The sequence below is a fragment of the Drosophila novamexicana genome, unplaced genomic scaffold (genome assembly GCF_003285875.2).
Source record: "Drosophila novamexicana strain 15010-1031.04,08,12 unplaced genomic scaffold, DnovRS2.1 tig00000387-arrow-pilon, whole genome shotgun sequence".
Classification (NCBI taxonomy): Eukaryota; Metazoa; Arthropoda; class Insecta; order Diptera; family Drosophilidae; genus Drosophila; species Drosophila novamexicana.
The window spans coordinates 2,572,432-2,592,374 of NW_020824800.1; the positions used below are offsets into that span (position 1 = coordinate 2,572,432).

The window sequence follows — 19,943 nt, forward strand, 5'->3', positions numbered from 1 at the left end:
AGTCCAAAATGGTATACAATTCCAAAATCTGACATTATTTGGCCGAGATATTCCAAAAAATCATCAAGAAAGGTTGACTTTACAAATGAATCGATTTTGGGTCCACAACTTTGTTTAACCTATCGATTTTTAATTTTTGAATGCCAATTGATAGTAGGGATCCGTACGAATTCAAAACGGTATAATATTTCAAAATCAGACGTTATTTAGCCGAGCTATTCAAAAAAAATCAGCAAAAAAGTTTTGATTTTCGAACCGACCCAGATTTTGATAAAAAACGTGATGTAACCCCTTGCTATTTTGGCCGATTTGGGTCAAAATTTAGTTTATTATTATTTTGATGCCAATCGATAGTACTGATCCTTACGAGTCCAAAATGGTATACAATTCCAAAATCTGACATTATTTGGCCGAGATATTCCAAAAAATCATCAAGAAAGGTTGACTTTACAAATGAATCGATTTTGGGCCCACAACTTTGTTTAACCTATCGATTTTTAATTTCTTTGAATGCCAATTGATAGTAGGGATCCGTACGAATTCAAAACGGTATAATATTTCAAAATCAGACGTTATTTAGCCGAGCTATTCAAAAAAAATCAGCAAAAAAGTTTTGATTTTCGAACCGACCCAGATTTTGATAAAAAACGTGATGTAACCCCTTGCTATTTTGGCCGATTTGGGTCAAAATTTAGTTTATTATTATTTTGATGCCAATCGATAGTACTGATCCTTACGAGTCCAAAATGGTATACAATTCCAAAATCTGACATTATTTGGCCGAGATATTCCAAAAAATCATCAAGAAAGGTTGATTTTACAAATGAATCGATTTTGGGTCCACAACTTTGTTTAACCTATCGATTTTTAATTTCTTTAAATGCCAATTGATAGTAGGGATCCGTACGAATTCAAAACGGTATAATATTTCAAAATCAGACGTTATTTAGCCGAGCTATTCAAAAAAAATCAGCAAAAAAGTTTTGATTTTCGAACCGACCCAGATTTTGATAAAAAACGTGATGTAACCCCTTGCTATTTTGGCCGATTTGGGTCAAAATTTAGTTTATTATTATTTTGATGCCAATCGATAGTACTGATCCTTACGAGTCCAAAATGGTATACAATTCCAAAATCTGACATTATTTGGCCGAGATATTCCAAAAAATCATCAAGAAAGGTTGACTTTACAAATGAATCGATTTTGGGTCCACAACTTTGTTTAACCTATCGATTTTTAATTTCTTTGAATGCCAATTGATAGTAGGGATCCGTACGAATTCAGAACGGTATAATATTTCAAAATCAGACGTTATTTAGCCGAGCTATTCAAAAAAAATCAGCAAAAATGTTTTGATTTTCGAACCGACCCAGATTTTGATAAAAACGTGATGTAACCCCTTGCTATTTTGGCCGATTTGGGTCAAAATTTAGTTTATTATTATTTTGATGCCAATCGATAGTACTGATCCTTACGAGTCCAAAATGGTATACAATTCCAAAATCTGACATTATTTGGCCGAGATATTCAAAAAAATCATCAAGAAAGGTTGACTTTACAAATGAATCGATTTTGGGTCCACAACTTTGTTTAACCTATCGATTTTTAATTTCTTTGAATGCCAATTGATAGTAGGGATCCGTACGAATTCAAAACGGTATAATATTTCAAAATCAGACGTTATTTAGCCGAGCTATTCAAAAAAAATCAGCAAAAATGTTTTGATTTTCGAACCGACCCAGATTTTGATAAAAAACGTGATGTAACCCCTTGCTATTTTGGCCGATTTGGGTCAAAATTTAGTTTATTATTATTTTGATGCCAATCGATAGTACTGATCCTTACGAGTCCAAAATGGTATACAATTCCAAAATCTGACATTATTTGGCCGAGATATTCCAAAAAATCATCAAGAAAGGTTGACTTTACAAATGAATCTATTTTGGGTCCACAACTTTGTTTAACCTATCGATTTTTAATTTCTTTGAATGCCAATTGATAGTAGGGATCCGTACGAATTCAAAACGGTATAATATTTCAAAATCAGACGTTATTTAGCCGAGCTATTCAAAAAAAATCAGCAAAAAAGTTTTGATTTTCGAACCGACCCAGATTTTGATAAAAAACGTGATGTAACCCCTTGCTATTTTGGCCGATTTGGGTCAAAATTTAGTTTATTATTATTTTGATGCCAATCGATAGTACTGATCCTTACGAGTCCAAAATGGTATACAATTCCAAAATCTGACATTATTTGGCCGAGATATTCAAAAAAATCATCAAGAAAGGTTGACTTTACAAATGAATCGATTTTGGGTCCACAACTTTGTTTAACCTATCGATTTTTAATTTCTTTGAATGCCAATTGATAGTAGGGATCCGTACGAATTCAAAACGGTATAATATTTCAAAATCAGACGTTATTTAGCCGAGCTATTCAAAAAAAATCAGCAAAAATGTTTTGATTTTCGAACCGACCCAGATTTTGATAAAAAACGTGATGTAACCCCTTGCTATTTTGGCCGATTTGGGTCAAAATTTAGTTTATTATTATTTTGATGCCAATCGATAGTACTGATCCTTACGAGTCCAAAATGGTATACAATTCCAAAATCTGACATTATTTGGCCGAGATATTCCAAAAAATCATCAAGAAAGGTTGACTTTACAAATGAATCTATTTTGGGTCCACAACTTTGTTTAACCTATCGATTTTTAATTTCTTTGAATGCCAATTGATAGTAGGGATCCGTACGAATTCAAAACGGTATAATATTTCAAAATCAGACGTTATTTAGCCGAGCTATTCAAAAAAAATCAGCAAAAAAGTTTTGATTTTCGAACCGACCCAGATTTTGATAAAAAACGTGATGTAACCCCTTGCTATTTTGGCCGATTTGGGTCAAAATTTAGTTTATTATTATTTTGATGCCAATCGATAGTACTGATCCTTACGAGTCCAAAATGGTATACAATTCCAAAATCTGACATTATTTGGCCGAGATATTCAAAAAAATCATCAAGAAAGGTTGACTTTACAAATGAATCGATTTTGGGTCCACAACTTTGTTTAACCTATCGATTTTTAATTTCTTTGAATGCCAATTGATAGTAGGGATCCGTACGAATTCAAAACGGTATAATATTTCAAAATCAGACGTTATTTAGCCGAGCTATTCAAAAAAAATCAGCAAAAATGTTTTGATTTTCGAACCGACCCAGATTTTGATAAAAAACGTGATGTAACCCCTTGCTATTTTGGCCGATTTGGGTCAAAATTTAGTTTATTATTATTTTGATGCCAATCGATAGTACTGATCCTTACGAGTCCAAAATGGTATACAATTCCAAAATCTGACATTATTTGGCCGAGATATTCCAAAAAATCATCAAGAAAGGTTGACTTTACAAATGAATCTATTTTGGGTCCACAACTTTGTTTAACCTATCGATTTTTAATTTCTTTGAATGCCAATTGATAGTAGGGATCCGTACGAATTCAAAACGGTATAATATTTCAAAATCAGACGTTATTTAGCCGAGCTATTCAAAAAAAATCAGCAAAAAAGTTTTGATTTTCGAACCGACCCAGATTTTGATAAAAAACGTGATGTAACCCCTTGCTATTTTGGCCGATTTGGGTCAAAATTTAGTTTATTATTATTTTGATGCCAATCGATAGTACTGATCCTTACGAGTCCAAAATGGTATACAATTCCAAAATCTGACATTATTTGGCCGAGATATTCAAAAAAATCATCAAGAAAGGTTGACTTTACAAATGAATCGATTTTGGGTCCACAACTTTGTTTAACCTATCGATTTTTAATTTCTTTGAATGCCAATTGATAGTAGGGATCCGTACGAATTCAAAACGGTATAATATTTCAAAATCAGACGTTATTTAGCCGAGCTATTCAAAAAAAATCAGCAAAAAAGTTTTGATTTTCGAACCGACCCAGATTTTGATAAAAAACGTGATGTAACCCCTTGCTATTTTGGCCGATTTGGGTCAAAATTTAGTTTATTATTATTTTGATGCCAATCGATAGTACTGATCCTTACGAGTCCAAAATGGTATACAATTCCAAAATCTGACATTATTTGGCCGAGATATTCCAAAAAATCATCAAGAAAGGTTGACTTTACAAATGAATCGATTTTGGGTCCACAACTTTGTTTAACCTATCGATTTTTAATTTCTTTGAATGCCAATTGATAGTAGGGATCCGTACGAATTCAGAACGGTATAATATTTCAAAATCAGACGTTATTTAGCCGAGCTATTCAAAAAAAATCAGCAAAAATGTTTTGATTTTCGAACCGACCCAGATTTTGATAAAAAACGTGATGTAACCCCTTGCTATTTTGGCCGATTTGGGTCAAAATTTAGTTTATTATTATTTTGATGCCAATCGATAGTACTGATCCTTACGAGTCCAAAATGGTATACAATTCCAAAATCTGACATTATTTGGCCGAGATATTCCAAAAAATCATCAAGAAAGGTTGACTTTACAAATGAATCGATTTTGGGTCCACAACTTTGTTTAACCTATCGATTTTTAATTTCTTTGAATGCCAATTGATAGTAGGGATCCGTACGAATTCAAAACGGTATAATATTTCAAAATCAGACGTTATTTAGCCGAGCTATTCAAAAAAAATCAGCAAAAATGTTTTGATTTTCGAACCGACCCAGATTTTGATAAAAAACGTGATGTAACCCCTTGCTATTTTGGCCGATTTGGGTCAAAATTTAGTTTATTATTATTTTGATGCCAATCGATAGTACTGATCCTTACGAGTCCAAAATGGTATACAATTCCAAAATCTGACATTATTTGGCCGAGATATTCCAAAAAATCATCAAGAAAGGTTGACTTTACAAATGAATCTATTTTGGGTCCACAACTTTGTTTAACCTATCGATTTTTAATTTCTTTGAATGCCAATTGATAGTAGGGATCCGTACGAATTCAAAACGGTATAATATTTCAAAATCAGACGTTATTTAGCCGAGCTATTCAAAAAAAATCAGCAAAAAAGTTTTGATTTTCGAACCGACCCAGATTTTGATAAAAAACGTGATGTAACCCCTTGCTATTTTGGCCGATTTGGGTCAAAATTTAGTTTATTATTATTTTGATGCCAATCGATAGTACTGATCCTTACGAGTCCAAAATGGTATACAATTCCAAAATCTGACATTATTTGGCCGAGATATTCAAAAAAATCATCAAGAAAGGTTGACTTTACAAATGAATCGATTTTGGGTCCACAACTTTGTTTAACCTATCGATTTTTAATTTCTTTGAATGCCAATTGATAGTAGGGATCCGTACGAATTCAAAACGGTATAATATTTCAAAATCAGACGTTATTTAGCCGAGCTATTCAAAAAAAATCAGCAAAAAAGTTTTGATTTTCGAACCGACCCAGATTTTGATAAAAAACGTGATGTAACCCCTTGCTATTTTGGCCGATTTGGGTCAAAATTTAGTTTATTATTATTTTGATGCCAATCGATAGTACTGATCCTTACGAGTCCAAAATGGTATACAATTCCAAAATCTGACATTATTTGGCCGAGATATTCCAAAAAATCATCAAGAAAGGTTGACTTTACAAATGAATCGATTTTGGGTCCACAACTTTGTTTAACCTATCGATTTTTAATTTCTTTGAATGCCAATTGATAGTAGGGATCCGTACGAATTCAAAACGGTATAATATTTCAAAATCAGACGTTATTTAGCCGAGCTAATCAAAAAAAATCAGCAAAAAAGTTTTGATTTTCGAACCGACCCAGATTTTGATAAAAAACGTGATGTAACCCCTTGCTATTTTGGCCGATTTGGGTCAAAATTTAGTTTATTATTATTTTGATGCCAATCGATAGCACTGATCCTTACGAGTCCAAAGTGGTATACAATTCCAAAATCTGACATTATTTGGCCGAGATATTCAAAAAAATCATCAAGAAAGGTTGACTTTACAAATGAATCGATTTTGGGTCCACAACTTTGTTTAACCTATCGATTTTTAATTTCTTTGAATGCCAATTGATAGTAGGGATCCGTACGAATTCAAAACGGTATAATTTTTCAAAATCAGACGTTATTTAGCCGAGCTATTCAAAAAAAATCAGCAAAAAAGTTTTGATTTTCGAACCGACCCAGATTTTGATAAAAAAAACGTGATGTAACCCCTTGCTATTTTGGCCGATTTGGGTCAAAATTTAGTTTATTATTATTTTGATGCCAATCGATAGTACTGATCCTTACGAGTCCAAAATGGTATACAATTCCAAAATCTGACATTATTTGGCCGAGATATTCCAAAAAATCATCAAGAAAGGTTGACTTTACAAATGAATCGATTTTGGGTCCACAACTTTGTTTAACCTATCGATTTTTAATTTCTTTGAATGCCAATTGATAGTAGGGATCCGAACGAATTCAAAACGGTATAATATTTCAAAATCAGACGTTATTTAGCCGAGCTATTCAAAAAAAATCAGCAAAAAAGTTTTGATTTTCGAACCGACCCAGATTTTGATAAAAAACGTGATGTAACCCCTTGCTATTTTGGCCGATTTGGGTCAAAATTTAGTTTATTATTATTTTGATGCCAATCGATAGTACTGATCCTTACGAGTCCAAAATGGTATACAATTCCAAAATCTGACATTATTTGGCCGAGATATTCAAAAAAATCATCAAGAAAGGTTGACTTTACAAATGAATCGATTTTGGGTCCACAACTTTGTTTAACCTATCGATTTTTAATTTCTTTGAATGCCAATTGATAGTAGGGATCCGTACGAATTCAAAACGGTATAATATTTCAAAATCAGACGTTATTTAGCCGAGCTACTCAAAAAAAATCAGCAAAAAAGATTTGATTTTCGAACCGACCCAGATTTTGATAAAAAACGTGATGTAACCCCTTGCTATTTTGGCCGATTTGGGTCAAAATTTAGTTTATTATTATTTTGATGCCAATCGATAGTACTGATCCTTACGAGTCCAAAATGGTATACAATTCCAAAATCTGACATTATTTGGCCGAGATATTCCAAAAAATCATCAAGAAAGGTTGACTTTACAAATGAATCGATTTTGGGTCCACAACTTTGTTTAACCTATCGATTTTTAATTTCTTTGAATGCCAATTGATAGTAGGGATTCGTACGAATTCAAAACGGTATAATATTTCAAAATCAGATGTTATTTAGCCGAGCTATTCAAAAAAAATCAGCAAAAAAGTTTTGATTTTCGAACCGACCCAGATTTTGATAAAAAACGTGATGTAACCCCTTGCTATTTTGGCCGATTTGGGTCAAAATTTAGTTTATTATTATTTTGATGCCAATCGATAGCACTGATCCTTACGAGTCCAAAGTGGTATACAATTCCAAAATCTGACATTATTTGGCCGAGATATTCAAAAAAATCATCAAGAAAGGTTGACTTTACAAATGAATCGATTTTGGGTCCACAACTTTGTTTAACCTATCGATTTTTAATTTCTTTGAATGCCAATTGATAGTAGGGATCCGTACGAATTCAAAACGGTATAATTTTTCAAAATCAGACGTTATTTAGCCGAGCTATTCAAAAAAAATCAGCAAAAAAGTTTTGATTTTCGAACCGACCCAGATTTTGATAAAAAAAACGTGATGTAACCCCTTGCTATTTTGGCCGATTTGGGTCAAAATTTAGTTTATTATTATTTTGATGCCAATCGATAGTACTGATCCTTACGAGTCCAAAATGGTATACAATTCCAAAATCTGACATTATTTGGCCGAGATATTCCAAAAAATCATCAAGAAAGGTTGACTTTACAAATGAATCGATTTTGGGTCCACAACTTTGTTTAACCTATCGATTTTTAATTTCTTTGAATGCCAATTGATAGTAGGGATCCGAACGAATTCAAAACGGTATAATATTTCAAAATCAGACGTTATTTAGCCGAGCTATTCAAAAAAAATCAGCAAAAAAGTTTTGATTTTCGAACCGACCCAGATTTTGATAAAAAACGTGATGTAACCCCTTGCTATTTTGGCCGATTTGGGTCAAAATTTAGTTTATTATTATTTTGATGCCAATCGATAGTACTGATCCTTACGAGTCCAAAATGGTATACAATTCCAAAATCTGACATTATTTGGCCGAGATATTCAAAAAAATCATCAAGAAAGGTTGACTTTACAAATGAATCGATTTTGGGTCCACAACTTTGTTTAACCTATCGATTTTTAATTTCTTTGAATGCCAATTGATAGTAGGGATCCGTACGAATTCAAAACGGTATAATATTTCAAAATCAGACGTTATTTAGCCGAGCTACTCAAAAAAAATCAGCAAAAAAGATTTGATTTTCGAACCGACCCAGATTTTGATAAAAAACGTGATGTAACCCCTTGCTATTTTGGCCGATTTGGGTCAAAATTTAGTTTATTATTATTTTGATGCCAATCGATAGTACTGATCCTTACGAGTCCAAAATGGTATACAATTCCAAAATCTGACATTATTTGGCCGAGATATTCCAAAAAATCATCAAGAAAGGTTGACTTTACAAATGAATCGATTTTGGGTCCACAACTTTGTTTAACCTATCGATTTTTAATTTCTTTGAATGCCAATTGATAGTAGGGATTCGTACGAATTCAAAACGGTATAATATTTCAAAATCAGATGTTATTTAGCCGAGCTATTCAAAAAAAATCAGCAAAAAAGTTTTGATTTTCGAACCGACCCAGATTTTGATAAAAAACGTGATGTAACCCCTTGCTATTTTGGCCGATTTGGGTCAAAATTTAGTTTATTATTATTTTGATGCCAATCGATAGTACTGATCCTTACGAGTCCAAAATGGTATACAATTCCAAAATCTGACATTATTTGGCCGAGATATTCCAAAAAATCATCAAGAAAGGTTGACTTTACAAATGAATCGATTTAGGGTCCACAACTTTGTTTAACCTATCGATTTTTAATTTCTTTGAATGCCAATTGATAGTAGGGATCCGAACGAATTTAAAACGGTATAATATTTCAAAATCAGACGTTATTTAGCCGAGCTATTCAAAAAAAATCAGCAAAAAAGTTTTGATTTTCGAACCGACCCAGATTTTGATAAAAAACGTGATGTAACCCCTTGCTATTTTGGCCGATTTGGGTCAAAATTTAGTTTATTATTATTTTGATGCCAATCGATAGTACTGATCCTTACGAGTCCAAAATGGTATACAATTCCAAAATCTGACATTATTTGGCCGAGATATTCAAAAAAATCATCAAGAAAGGTTGACTTTACAAATGAATCGATTTTGGGTCCACAACTTTGTTTAACCTATCGATTTTTAATTTCTTTGAATGCCAATTGATAGTAGGGATCCGTACGAATTCAAAACGGTATAATATTTCAAAATCAGACGTTATTTAGCCGAGCTACTCAAAAAAAATCAGCAAAAAAGATTTGATTTTCGAACCGACCCAGATTTTGATAAAAAACGTGATGTAACCCCTTGCTATTTTGGCCGATTTGGGTCAAAATTTAGTTTATTATTATTTTGATGCCAATCGATAGTACTGATCCTTACGAGTCCAAAATGGTATACAATTCCAAAATCTGACATTATTTGGCCGAGATATTCCAAAAAATCATCAAGAAAGGTTGACTTTACAAATGAATCGATTTTGGGTCCACAACTTTGTTTAACCCATCGATTTTTAATTTCTTTGAATGCCAATTGATAGTAGGGATCCGTACGAATTCAAAACGGTATAATATTTCAAAATCAGACGTTATTTAGCCGAGCTATTCAAAAAAAATCAGCAAAAAAGTTTTGATTTTCGAACCGACCCAGATTTTGATAAAAAACGTGATGTAACCCCTTGCTATTTTGGCCGATTTGGGTCAAAATTTAGTTTATTATTATTTTGATGCCAATCGATAGTACTGATCCTTACGAGTCCAAAATGGTATACAATTCCAAAATCTGACATTATTTGGCCGAGATATTCCAAAAAATCATCAAGAAAGGTTGACTTTACAAATGAATCGATTTTGGGTCCACAACTTTGTTTAACCTATCGATTTTTAATTTCTTTGAATGCCAATTGATAGTAGGGATCCGAACGAATTTAAAACGGTATAATATTTCAAAATCAGACGTTATTTAGCCGAGCTATTCAAAAAAAATCAGCAAAAAAGTTTTGATTTTCGAACCGACCCAGATTTTGATAAAAAACGTGATGTAACCCCTTGCTATTTTGGCCGATTTGGGTCAAAATTTAGTTTATTATTATTTTGATGCCAATCGATAGTACTGATCCTTACGAGTCCAAAATGGTATACAATTCCAAAATCTGACATTATTTGGCCGAGATATTCAAAAAAATCATCAAGAAAGGTTGACTTTACAAATGAATCGATTTTGGGTCCACAACTTTGTTTAACCTATCGATTTTTAATTTCTTTGAATGCCAATTGATAGTAGGGATCCGTACGAATTCAAAACGGTATAATATTTCAAAATCAGACGTTATTTAGCCGAGCTACTCAAAAAAAATCAGCAAAAAAGATTTGATTTTCGAACCGACCCAGATTTTGATAAAAAACGTGATGTAACCCCTTGCTATTTTGGCCGATTTGGGTCAAAATTTAGTTTATTATTATTTTGATGCCAATCGATAGTACTGATCCTTACGAGTCCAAAATGGTATACAATTCCAAAATCTGACATTATTTGGCCGAGATATTCCAAAAAATCATCAAGAAAGGTTGACTTTACAAATGAATCGATTTTGGGTCCACAACTTTGTTTAACCCATCGATTTTTAATTTCTTTGAATGCCAATTGATAGTAGGGATCCGTACGAATTCAAAACGTTATAATATTTCAAAATCAGACGTTATTTAGCCGAGCTATTCAAAAAAAATCAGCAAAAAAGTTTTGATTTTCGAACCGACCCAGATTTTGATAAAAAACGTGATGTAACCCCTTGCTATTTTGGCCGATTTGGGTCAAAATTTAGTTTATTATTATTTTGATGCCAATCGATAGTACTGATCCTTACGAGTCCAAAATGGTATACAATTCCAAAATCTGACATTATTTGGCCGAGATATTCCAAAAAATCATCAAGAAAGGTTGACTTTACAAATGAATCGATTTTGGGTCCACAACTTTGTTTAACCCATCGATTTTTAATTTCTTTGAATGCCAATTGATAGTAGGGATCCGTACGAATTCAAAACGGTATAATATTTCAAAATCAGACGTTATTTAGCCGAGCTATTCAAAAAAAATCAGCAAAAAAGTTTTGATTTTCGAACCGACCCAGATTTTGATAAAAAACGTGATGTAACCCCTTGCTATTTTGGCCGATTTGGGTCAAAATTTAGTTTATTATTATTTTGATGCCAATCGATAGTACTGATCCTTACGAGTCCAAAATGGTATACAATTCCAAAATCTGACATTATTTGGCCGAGATATTCAAAAAAATCATCAAGAAAGGTTGACTTTACAAATGAATCGATTTTGGGTCCACAACTTTGTTTAACCTATCGATTTTTAATTTCTTTGAATGCCAATTGATAGTAGGGATCCGTACGAATTCAAACCGGTATAATATTTCAAAATCGGACGTTATTTAGCCGAGTTATTCAAAACAAATCATCAAAAAAGTTTTGATTATTGAACCGACCCAGATTTTGATAAAAAAACGTGATGTAACCCCTTGCTATTTTGGCCGATTTGGGTCAAAATTTAGTTTATTATTATTTTGATGCCAATCGATAGTACTGATCCTTACGAGTCCAAAATGGTATACAATTCCAAAATCTGACATTATTTGGCCGAGATATTCCAAAAAATCATCAAGAAAGGTTGACTTTACAAATGAATCGATTTTGGGTCCACAACTTTGTTTAACCCATCGATTTTTAATTTCTTTGAATGCCAATTGATAGTAGGGATCCGTACGAATTCAAAACGGTATAATATTTCAAAATCAGACGTTATTTAGCCGAGCTATTCAAAAAAAATCAGCAAAAAAGTTTTGATTTTCGAACCGACCCAGATTTTGATAAAAAACGTGATGTAACCCCTTGCTATTTTGGCCGATTTGGGTCAAAATTTAGTTTATTATTATTTTGATGCCAATCGATAGTACTGATCCTTACGAGTCCAAAATGGTATACAATTCCAAAATCTGACATTATTTGGCCGAGATATTCCAAAAAATCATCAAGAAAGGTTGACTTTACAAATGAATCGATTTTGGGTCCACAACTTTGTTTAACCCATCGATTTTTAATTTCTTTGAATGCCAATTGATAGTAGGGATCCGTACGAATTCAAAACGGTATAATATTTCAAAATCGGACGTTATTTAGCCGAGTTATTCAAAAAAAATCATCAAAAAAGTTTTGATTATTGAACCGACCCAGATTTTGATAAAAAACGTGATGTAACCCCTTGCTATTTTGGCCGATTTGGGTCAAAATTTAGTTTATTATTATTTTGATGCCAATCGATAGTACTGATCCTTACGAGTCCAAAATGGTATACAATTCCAAAATCTGACATTATTTGGCCGAGATATTCAAAAAAATCATCAAGAAAGGTTGACTTTACAAATGAATCGATTTTGGGTCCACAACTTTGTTTAACCTATCGATTTTTAATTTCTTTGAATGCCAATTGATAGTAGGGATCCGTACGAATTCAAACCGGTATAATATTTCAAAATCGGACGTTATTTAGCCGAGTTATTCAAAACAAATCATCAAAAAAGTTTTGATTTTCGAACCGACCCAGATTTTGATAAAAAACGTGATGTAACCCCTTGCTATTTTGGCCGATTTGGGTCAAAATTTAGTTTATTATTATTTTGATGCCAATCGATAGTACTGATCCTTACGAGTCCAAAATGGTATAATATTTCAAAATCGGACGTTATTTAGCCGAGTTATTCAAAAAAAATCATCAAGAAAGGTTGACTTTACAAATGAATCGATTTTGGGTCCACAACTTTGTTTTACCTATCGATTTTTAATTTCTTTGAATGCCAATTGATAGTAGGGATCCGTACGAATTCAAAACGGTATAATATTTCAAAATCAGACGTTATTTAGCCAAGCTATTCAAAAAAAATCAGCAAAAAAGTTTTGATTTTCGAACCGACCCAGATTTTGATAAAAAACGTGATGTAACCCCTTGCTATTTTGGCCGATTTGGGTCAAAATTTAGTTTATTATTATTTTGATGCCAATCGATAGTACTGATCCTTACGAGTCCAAAATGGTATACAATTCCAAAATCTGACATTATTTGGCCGAGATATTCAAAAAAATCATCAAGAAAGGTTGACTTTACAAATGAATCGATTTTGGGTCCACAACTTTGTTTTACCTATCGATTTTTAATTTCTTTGAATGCCAATTGATAGTAGGGATCCGTACGAATTCAAAACGGTATAATATTTCAAAATCAGACGTTATTTAGCCAAGCTATTCAAAAAAAATCAGCAAAAAAGTTTTGATTTTCGAACCGACCCAGATTTTGATAAAAAACGTGATGTAACCCCTTGCTATTTTGGCCGATTTGGGTCAAAATTTAGTTTATTATTATTTTGATGCCAATCGATAGTACTGATCCTTACGAGTCCAAAATGGTATAATATTTCAAAATCGGACGTTATTTAGCCGAGTTATTCAAAAAAAATCATCAAAAAAGTTTTGAATTTCGAACCGACCCAGATTTTTATAAAAAACGTGATGTAACCCCTTGCTATTTTGGCCGATTTGGGTCAAAATTTAGTTTATTATTATTTTGATGCCAATCGATAGTACTGATCCTTACGAGTCCAAAATGGTATACAATTCCAAAATCTGACATTATTTGGCCGAGATATTCCAAAAAATCATCAAGAAAGGTTGACTTTACAAATGAATCGATTTTGGGTCCACAACTTTGTTTTACCTATCGATTTTTAATTTCTTTGAATGCCAATTGATAGTAGGGATCCGTACGAATTCAAAACGGTATAATATTTCAAAATCAGACGTTATTTAGTCGAGCTATTCAAAAAAAATCAGCAAAAAAGTTTTGATTTTCGAACCGACCCAGATTTTGATAAAAAACGTGATGTAACCCCTTGCTATTTTGGCCGATTTGGGTCAAAATTTAGATTTTCAGCCTTTTAACCTAAGCAACTTAATTTTCGACAGATCGTTCCTATGGCAGCTATATGATATAGTGGTCCGATCCAGCTGGTTTTGACATATGTGCTGCTTGCAACAGAAAGAGATACTTCTGTAAAGTTTCATAAAGATAGCTTTAAAACTGATGGACTGGTTCATATAGAAATAGACAGACGGTCAGACGGAAATGGCTGTTGATGCTGATCAAGAATATATATACTTTATGTGGTCAGAGATGTCTCCTTCTATGCGTTACACATTTCACGACAAAATTATAATACCCTCTGCAAGGGTATAAAAAAACAGAATTGAAAAAGTTTAAAGGGCAATCGATGACAAGCTCACGAGGCAAGAGTTTGAGGTCAAGGTCAATTAATTTGGCAGACGTGGACTCTATTTGGAAATAAACGAAAAACTTATTAAGTAGGCTATGAATTCTGACTCAAATTGATTTTCAACTTTTTCGGAACAAGGCTGTGGAGTTACCAGAAAATAATCATTAGTTCTCTGTCTTTCAAACCTTTCGCTTCGACTGGCTTCTAAATTTTTACGACAAAATTTATATATTTTCTCAAGTTAATCTTCATCTAAACCAAGTTACATAAAAATGTGCGGAGGCGGTTGTGGTCCATGCGGAGGCTGTGGTCCCTGCGGAGGCTGTGGTCCATGTAATCATTGGCCATGTTGTGGCCCGCACAGTCCGCCATGCGGTGCGCCTTCACCCATCCCTTGCTCGCCTGCGCCGGGCGTCTGTTGTCCACCACTGCCCGAGGGTGGCATTCCCGACCCACGTGTCTGGAATTGTTGGAATACACCACCAACCTATCCATGTAAGTTGGCGCGCTCCTCTGGTCTTCATTTCAAATTAAGAAACGAGGCACCCTGTGTTTGCGCTGCACAATGCAGGGCTGCTTGCTACAACACCCCACCGACATACTTATTCTCTTAACCTACAGGTGGCTTTTAATGAGCCAACGTGAAGAGGCCGTGCAATAGATAGTTCGGTGTTGTGTATATAACAAGAAGGGGTCAAGTCCACAAGCCCATTGGATGGTTGTAGTTGTGAAACTTTTTGATTGGCACAAATTTGGAAGCAAGTTGAACGTAGAAAGATAAAATGACTCTATGAAGATTTAATTCGATCCAACAAGACTGAGCTATTCGCAGAAGATTTTGGATTTGTTCTGCAACTATGGCGCTCCGAATCGCTGCTATATCGTTTACTGATGCAAAATTCTATACTTCGAGACTCGAAGCGCTAGAGAGTTGGTAGAAATTCTACGAATGCGACCTGAAGCAAATCTGAACTATTCTTTGAATTTTAAAGTTTGTAAATTCAAAATTTTTCAGTTACTCAAATATGGACTCCTTTTGAACTTTTGGCAAATTATATTTTGGAATCTAAACGCGGGTTTAATCTAGGGGGTAAACGGGGGGAATAAAATAAAATGGAAAATCTAAAGACCGTGCCAAGCGCCTGTGAAAACTTTTCGGGATTTTAGATCGATCTGGTATTTACTACTTGATTTTTTTTTCATAACCATGCTCTGGTCACACTCATTTGGCGTGATGAAGATAAAAGTAATTTCGTAATCGATTGATAAATTGCCATTGAACTGCAATTTGGGTATGCAATTTAGGCAAAATATCAAGATGCGTATTGAGGCTGTGTCCTTGCATTTTACTCAACATTGTGTAAAACGCATTAGAATGTCTTTTTGCTTAAAACTGAAAGGTTCACTATTACTTAAAATTATATGTTTAATATTTACATGGGGGGAAACAGACGACTATTTGTTGGCCATATCCCTTGACATTTGCTCCGTCTCTAAATCCAGAACAACATTTGTCAATAGTTTCTTTGCCTTTATCTGGAGATCCCGATCCAAGCGTGTTATGCTCTGTACAATAAAGTTGCCATAATGGAACAACTCGCTGGGCTCCGACGTGCTCCTTTCCGCAGCTGGTGCTATGCTATTAACTGCGGTAATATTTAAGGCGCCATCATTGGAGGTACGCACTCTTTTTGCCGCTTGCGGCGATTCAGCATTTGCTGCAGAGGTCGTATCGGGGAAACTGGTCGAAGCTGGCTTTGCTGCGGCGGGAGCTTCCTCCTCTTCCTTCTCCCACTCGGTTACGACGGGCGGGCTCTCAATATCGTTTGCGTAGAATGAGTCTTCGGTATGAAAGCTACTCTCGTCCGATATCTCAAATTTCTGTTGAATAGAATATGAAGACATTAAGGCAACAGTTGTATTGGAAACGCACTCACACATACGCTAACGCTGCTCCTGGTAGAGGTATTTGGACCAGGCTTGACAGTGATCAACTGTAGCAGGAAATCCATCTTGGATTTATTCTTCCAATCATCAAGTGCACTTTTTTGATACATATACTTGTAATAGGATTTCAGGTTGTTCCATTTTCTGCACACATCCGCTGGAAATGAAGTGCATTATTGCCGCAACTCCCCATAGATGATATTGCCCCTATTTACTTACCTTGTGTTACTGGGGTACTTGGCTTATATTTGGTGTTAATGTCCTCGGTCAATTTCACCCAGAAATCGTTTTTCATGGGCCTCACCTTGTATAGCGGATTCGCTGGGTTCCACAGGTATTCCTCGGCATGGACTCTCTCGATAATAAACTCAGTTACCTCGTCGGTAAATGTGTACTGTAACATTTTTGCACGATTTATTCCGTTTCTTTATCGCCGATTTAATTATTGCACACCAAATATGCTAGTGCTAAGCGTCTTCGTTAGTTGGTTTGTTGAAAAAAGTGCGACAGAATGTGTGTGCGACAGGGTCAGCATTACATATTTGCGGATTTCTAGCTTTAGCTAGCATGGTCACACTCAATGTACAAATTTGAATGGAAATGTTTGTAAATTACAACATATAAACTTTTAATAATAAAAACAATTAGTTTATGTCCAAATGTTGTTCTTATTAGGTATTAATGGATTGGTGTATAGAGAGAACTTTTATATACATTTTTTATTTTTTTTATATATAATAAACAATGAATGACTCTGATTTTAGATATTTTTAATTGCCGTATTTAATTAACAAAACCAAACCTAGGCCTTTTAAAGATCATTTTTGTATATATGAAGGAATGAAATCGAATTTATGAAAAATGCATAAAGTTGGCCATGACTTGATATTCAACTTTTTGACCATGGGGCTGTGAGCCTTCCAGGTAAAGTCATTAGTTTTCTGGATTTCGGACCATTCGTTTCGGCTCGCTTCTAAATTTTTTATCAAAATTCAAAATTTCCCTTAAAATTTAACAAAGTAAGTTTGCGAAATTTTAAGTGAGAAATGTTACATTGAATAATTTGGGACTTATAACTAATGAGATTTGTTATTGTTATTCTTTATCATGTAGAAATAAAAATTAACGATGTGTGACCCATGTTGCGGACCTTTTGAGGTAAGTATTTCCGTGTGTGTGTGTTAGCCCCTTTTCTAGCGGGGGCGTGTATTCGTGCACTCGACAAGGATATGCATAGCAAAACTTAAACCGTATCGCCAACAAAACTGCCGCAGGCTGAACCACGCATTCCGCCGCCCTGTCCAAAGAGCATCACAGTGCAGCAGCCGCCGCGGCTGATATGCAAAAAGGATGTTGTTTTTTGCGAGAAAACGATTCCAGAGCCGATGGTCGTGAATCGCTGCAGGAACATTACCATACCCAAGGTTGTTGAAACGACGCGTGTGATACAGGTGCCCAAGCTCATATGGGTTTCGCAGATGGTTCGCGAGCCAAGGGTCATCTACTATCCATCGACAGTACCAGATCCTTATGTGATGTGTCATCCAAAGAAAGTGTGCGAGCCGCGAGAGGTTTGCCAAACGCTGCTCTGCCAGCCAAAGCCGCAGGTCATTGACGTACCAGCGCCCACTGAGTACTGCTGCTATGAGAACGGGCCGGTTGGCTACACGGCCAGTCCTTCGTGTCCGCCATTAAGCGGAAATGATTGCTGTTCGATGTCCACCTTTGGCGCCCAGCAGTATCCTATGTGTGAACTGCCTTGCGGACCCTGTGGGCCCTAGGTTAGCGTCTCTATGGTCCAGCACTGGGTGCTAAATTTCCAACGAACTGTCAAAGTGTGCAATATTGATTGCACACGCTTTGATACGTGAACGATCGGAGCGTTGCAATCAATTGTTGCTCGCCTTGATGGAGGAGGTGATTGTTGGCGCATATGTTTGATCCTTGTCAGTTATAACGAATACACGCATCAAGCAAATCTTAAATCCTAATGCATTCTCTCTCCTCTTCAATCTAATCTGCAGCCCAGGGGCTGTCGGAGTCGGGAACTGCGCTGTGGCATCCTATACACATCCTGTGACTGCGTCAAGCGTAATGGCCTGCAGGACAAGTGCCCGAGGGCGGCATGCCAAGGACGGCCAGCATGTATGTGCTTCCCGTTCCCCACCTGTGGACCTGCCTCGTTCCCGCTGCGCTTCGCCAACATGACCATGGGCGTCAACAACAAGCGTATGCGATGCGCCGCCACTGCGGCAACTTGTGCGGGTGGCGGTGGTCTTGCTCGTGCCTGTGGTGGCTGTTGCGGAGGTAATTAATCCTTTACTACATCCTTTACTGGCCTGGGTTAGTAAAAATTCTAATTTGAAATTCATTTAAAGGCTGCTGATCTTGGCCCTGGAGTTACATACCATACACCCTGTGTCTGGTGTGCATAAGCAAGGCTCACTGCTACAACACGCGATTGGGTCCGCACGTCTAGTTGCCGTCACAATCTCCATCTAATCACAAGATGTTAACTTTTAAGGAAATTGATGCGTAAATTTAATATCCAACCCTGTACCTCGTACATCCTGTCGAAGCCCAAGTGAGTACAGCTACAATCCTAAGAGATATGTTCATTTCATTTTCGGTTTACTCTCCAGGTTGTTTCTGCGAAGCAAAAGTCTTGTCCAGATATCGTTTGGTGTTCCTGTCTAACAAATGCAGATCCATGTCCAGAACTATACAGGACCCAGCTGGTGGATGTATCTGCGTACTGAGGGGTTGGTACACATTTAGAAGCAGTTGAATATGAAAAATTAATGGCACTACTGGGAAAATTTGGCAAAGAGAGAATGAACTAATCACAGAAAACTGAGATATTGCGGGCAACTACGTGATGCTTGTGGAATGTAGATCTTTGGGACGAGTTCGCGTTCAGCGAATGCGGCCTGAACATAAAAACAGATCTCGAGTTCTTCGAACAATAAGTAATTGTCAAATTATAAATTTAAAGTTATTACGATAAAAGCAATGACTTTTCGGACCCAAGCTCTGACTTTGGGCTAAATAAAGAAAGAAATATTGCTAAATGTTGTACATTTTCTCTGATATGAATGAGAGCACGGCTTTATACAAATATTTCTTACTTGCAGTGGTTCCAGTGCAGAGCATTTTAATTAGTTTAAAGAATTCAATGTTAAATGTGCGAAAGTTGCTTACTAATTTATAGTGTGACCGTTTGCAAGCAATGCAAAAATACAAAAAATAGCTTGCCAATCAGAATAAGCTGTGTTTTTAATACCAAAAAATTGTCTGCACTTTCAACGATGGTATTACGATGGTCACACTACGCTTCGTTCAGTGGGTGCTACCAATTGCATGTTTCGTTAAGATGGCGCGGGAAATTAGATTTGAGTTTAAATGCACAAGTTAAATTAAATTCCGTT

The 19,943-nt window shown here is 35.3% G+C and overlaps 4 protein-coding genes across 6 annotated transcripts in view; 3 read left to right on the forward strand and 1 right to left on the reverse strand.

The window, feature by feature from the left end:
* Window positions 1-17,011, reverse strand: part of LOC115759701 — a 39,436-nt gene extending 22,425 nt beyond the window's left edge. Inside the window, exons 1-3 of one of the 3 annotated variants that reach the window (XM_030700703.1) lie at window positions 16,735-17,011; window positions 16,512-16,672; window positions 16,006-16,449 (exon numbers count right to left, since the gene is read on the reverse strand). In XM_030700703.1, the coding sequence (XP_030556563.1) occupies window positions 16,024-16,449; window positions 16,512-16,672; window positions 16,735-16,918 (771 nt within the window). In that variant the 5' untranslated portion in view covers window positions 16,919-17,011 and the 3' untranslated portion in view covers window positions 16,006-16,023. Of the gene's footprint in view, window positions 1-15,286; window positions 16,450-16,505; window positions 16,673-16,734 lie in introns of those variants that run through there. The other 2 variants (XM_030700700.1, XM_030700701.1) reach the window with 2 other exon arrangements.
* Window positions 14,743-15,639, forward strand: LOC115759705 (male-specific sperm protein Mst84Da-like). The gene is made up of 2 exons (XM_030700706.1): window positions 14,743-15,063; window positions 15,190-15,639. The coding sequence occupies exons 1-2, from the start codon at window positions 14,841-14,843 to the stop codon at window positions 15,198-15,200; spliced, it is 234 nt and encodes a 77-aa protein (XP_030556566.1). The 5' UTR covers window positions 14,743-14,840; the 3' UTR covers window positions 15,201-15,639.
* Window positions 17,012-17,500: 489 nt separating the features above from the next.
* Window positions 17,501-18,622, forward strand: LOC115759702. Its single transcript, XM_030700704.1, has 4 exons — window positions 17,501-17,534; window positions 17,629-17,673; window positions 17,790-18,296; window positions 18,540-18,622. Exons 2-3 carry the CDS (start codon window positions 17,644-17,646, stop codon window positions 18,294-18,296), a joined length of 537 nt encoding a protein of 178 aa, XP_030556564.1. The 5' UTR covers window positions 17,501-17,534; window positions 17,629-17,643; the 3' UTR covers window positions 18,540-18,622.
* On the forward strand, window positions 17,501-19,586 carry LOC115759704. Its single transcript, XM_030700705.1, has 5 exons — window positions 17,501-17,534; window positions 17,629-17,673; window positions 18,540-18,822; window positions 18,894-19,099; window positions 19,158-19,586. Exons 2-4 carry the CDS (start codon window positions 17,644-17,646, stop codon window positions 18,899-18,901), a joined length of 321 nt encoding a protein of 106 aa, XP_030556565.1. The 5' UTR covers window positions 17,501-17,534; window positions 17,629-17,643; the 3' UTR covers window positions 18,902-19,099; window positions 19,158-19,586.
* Window positions 19,587-19,943: the final 357 nt, after the last annotated feature.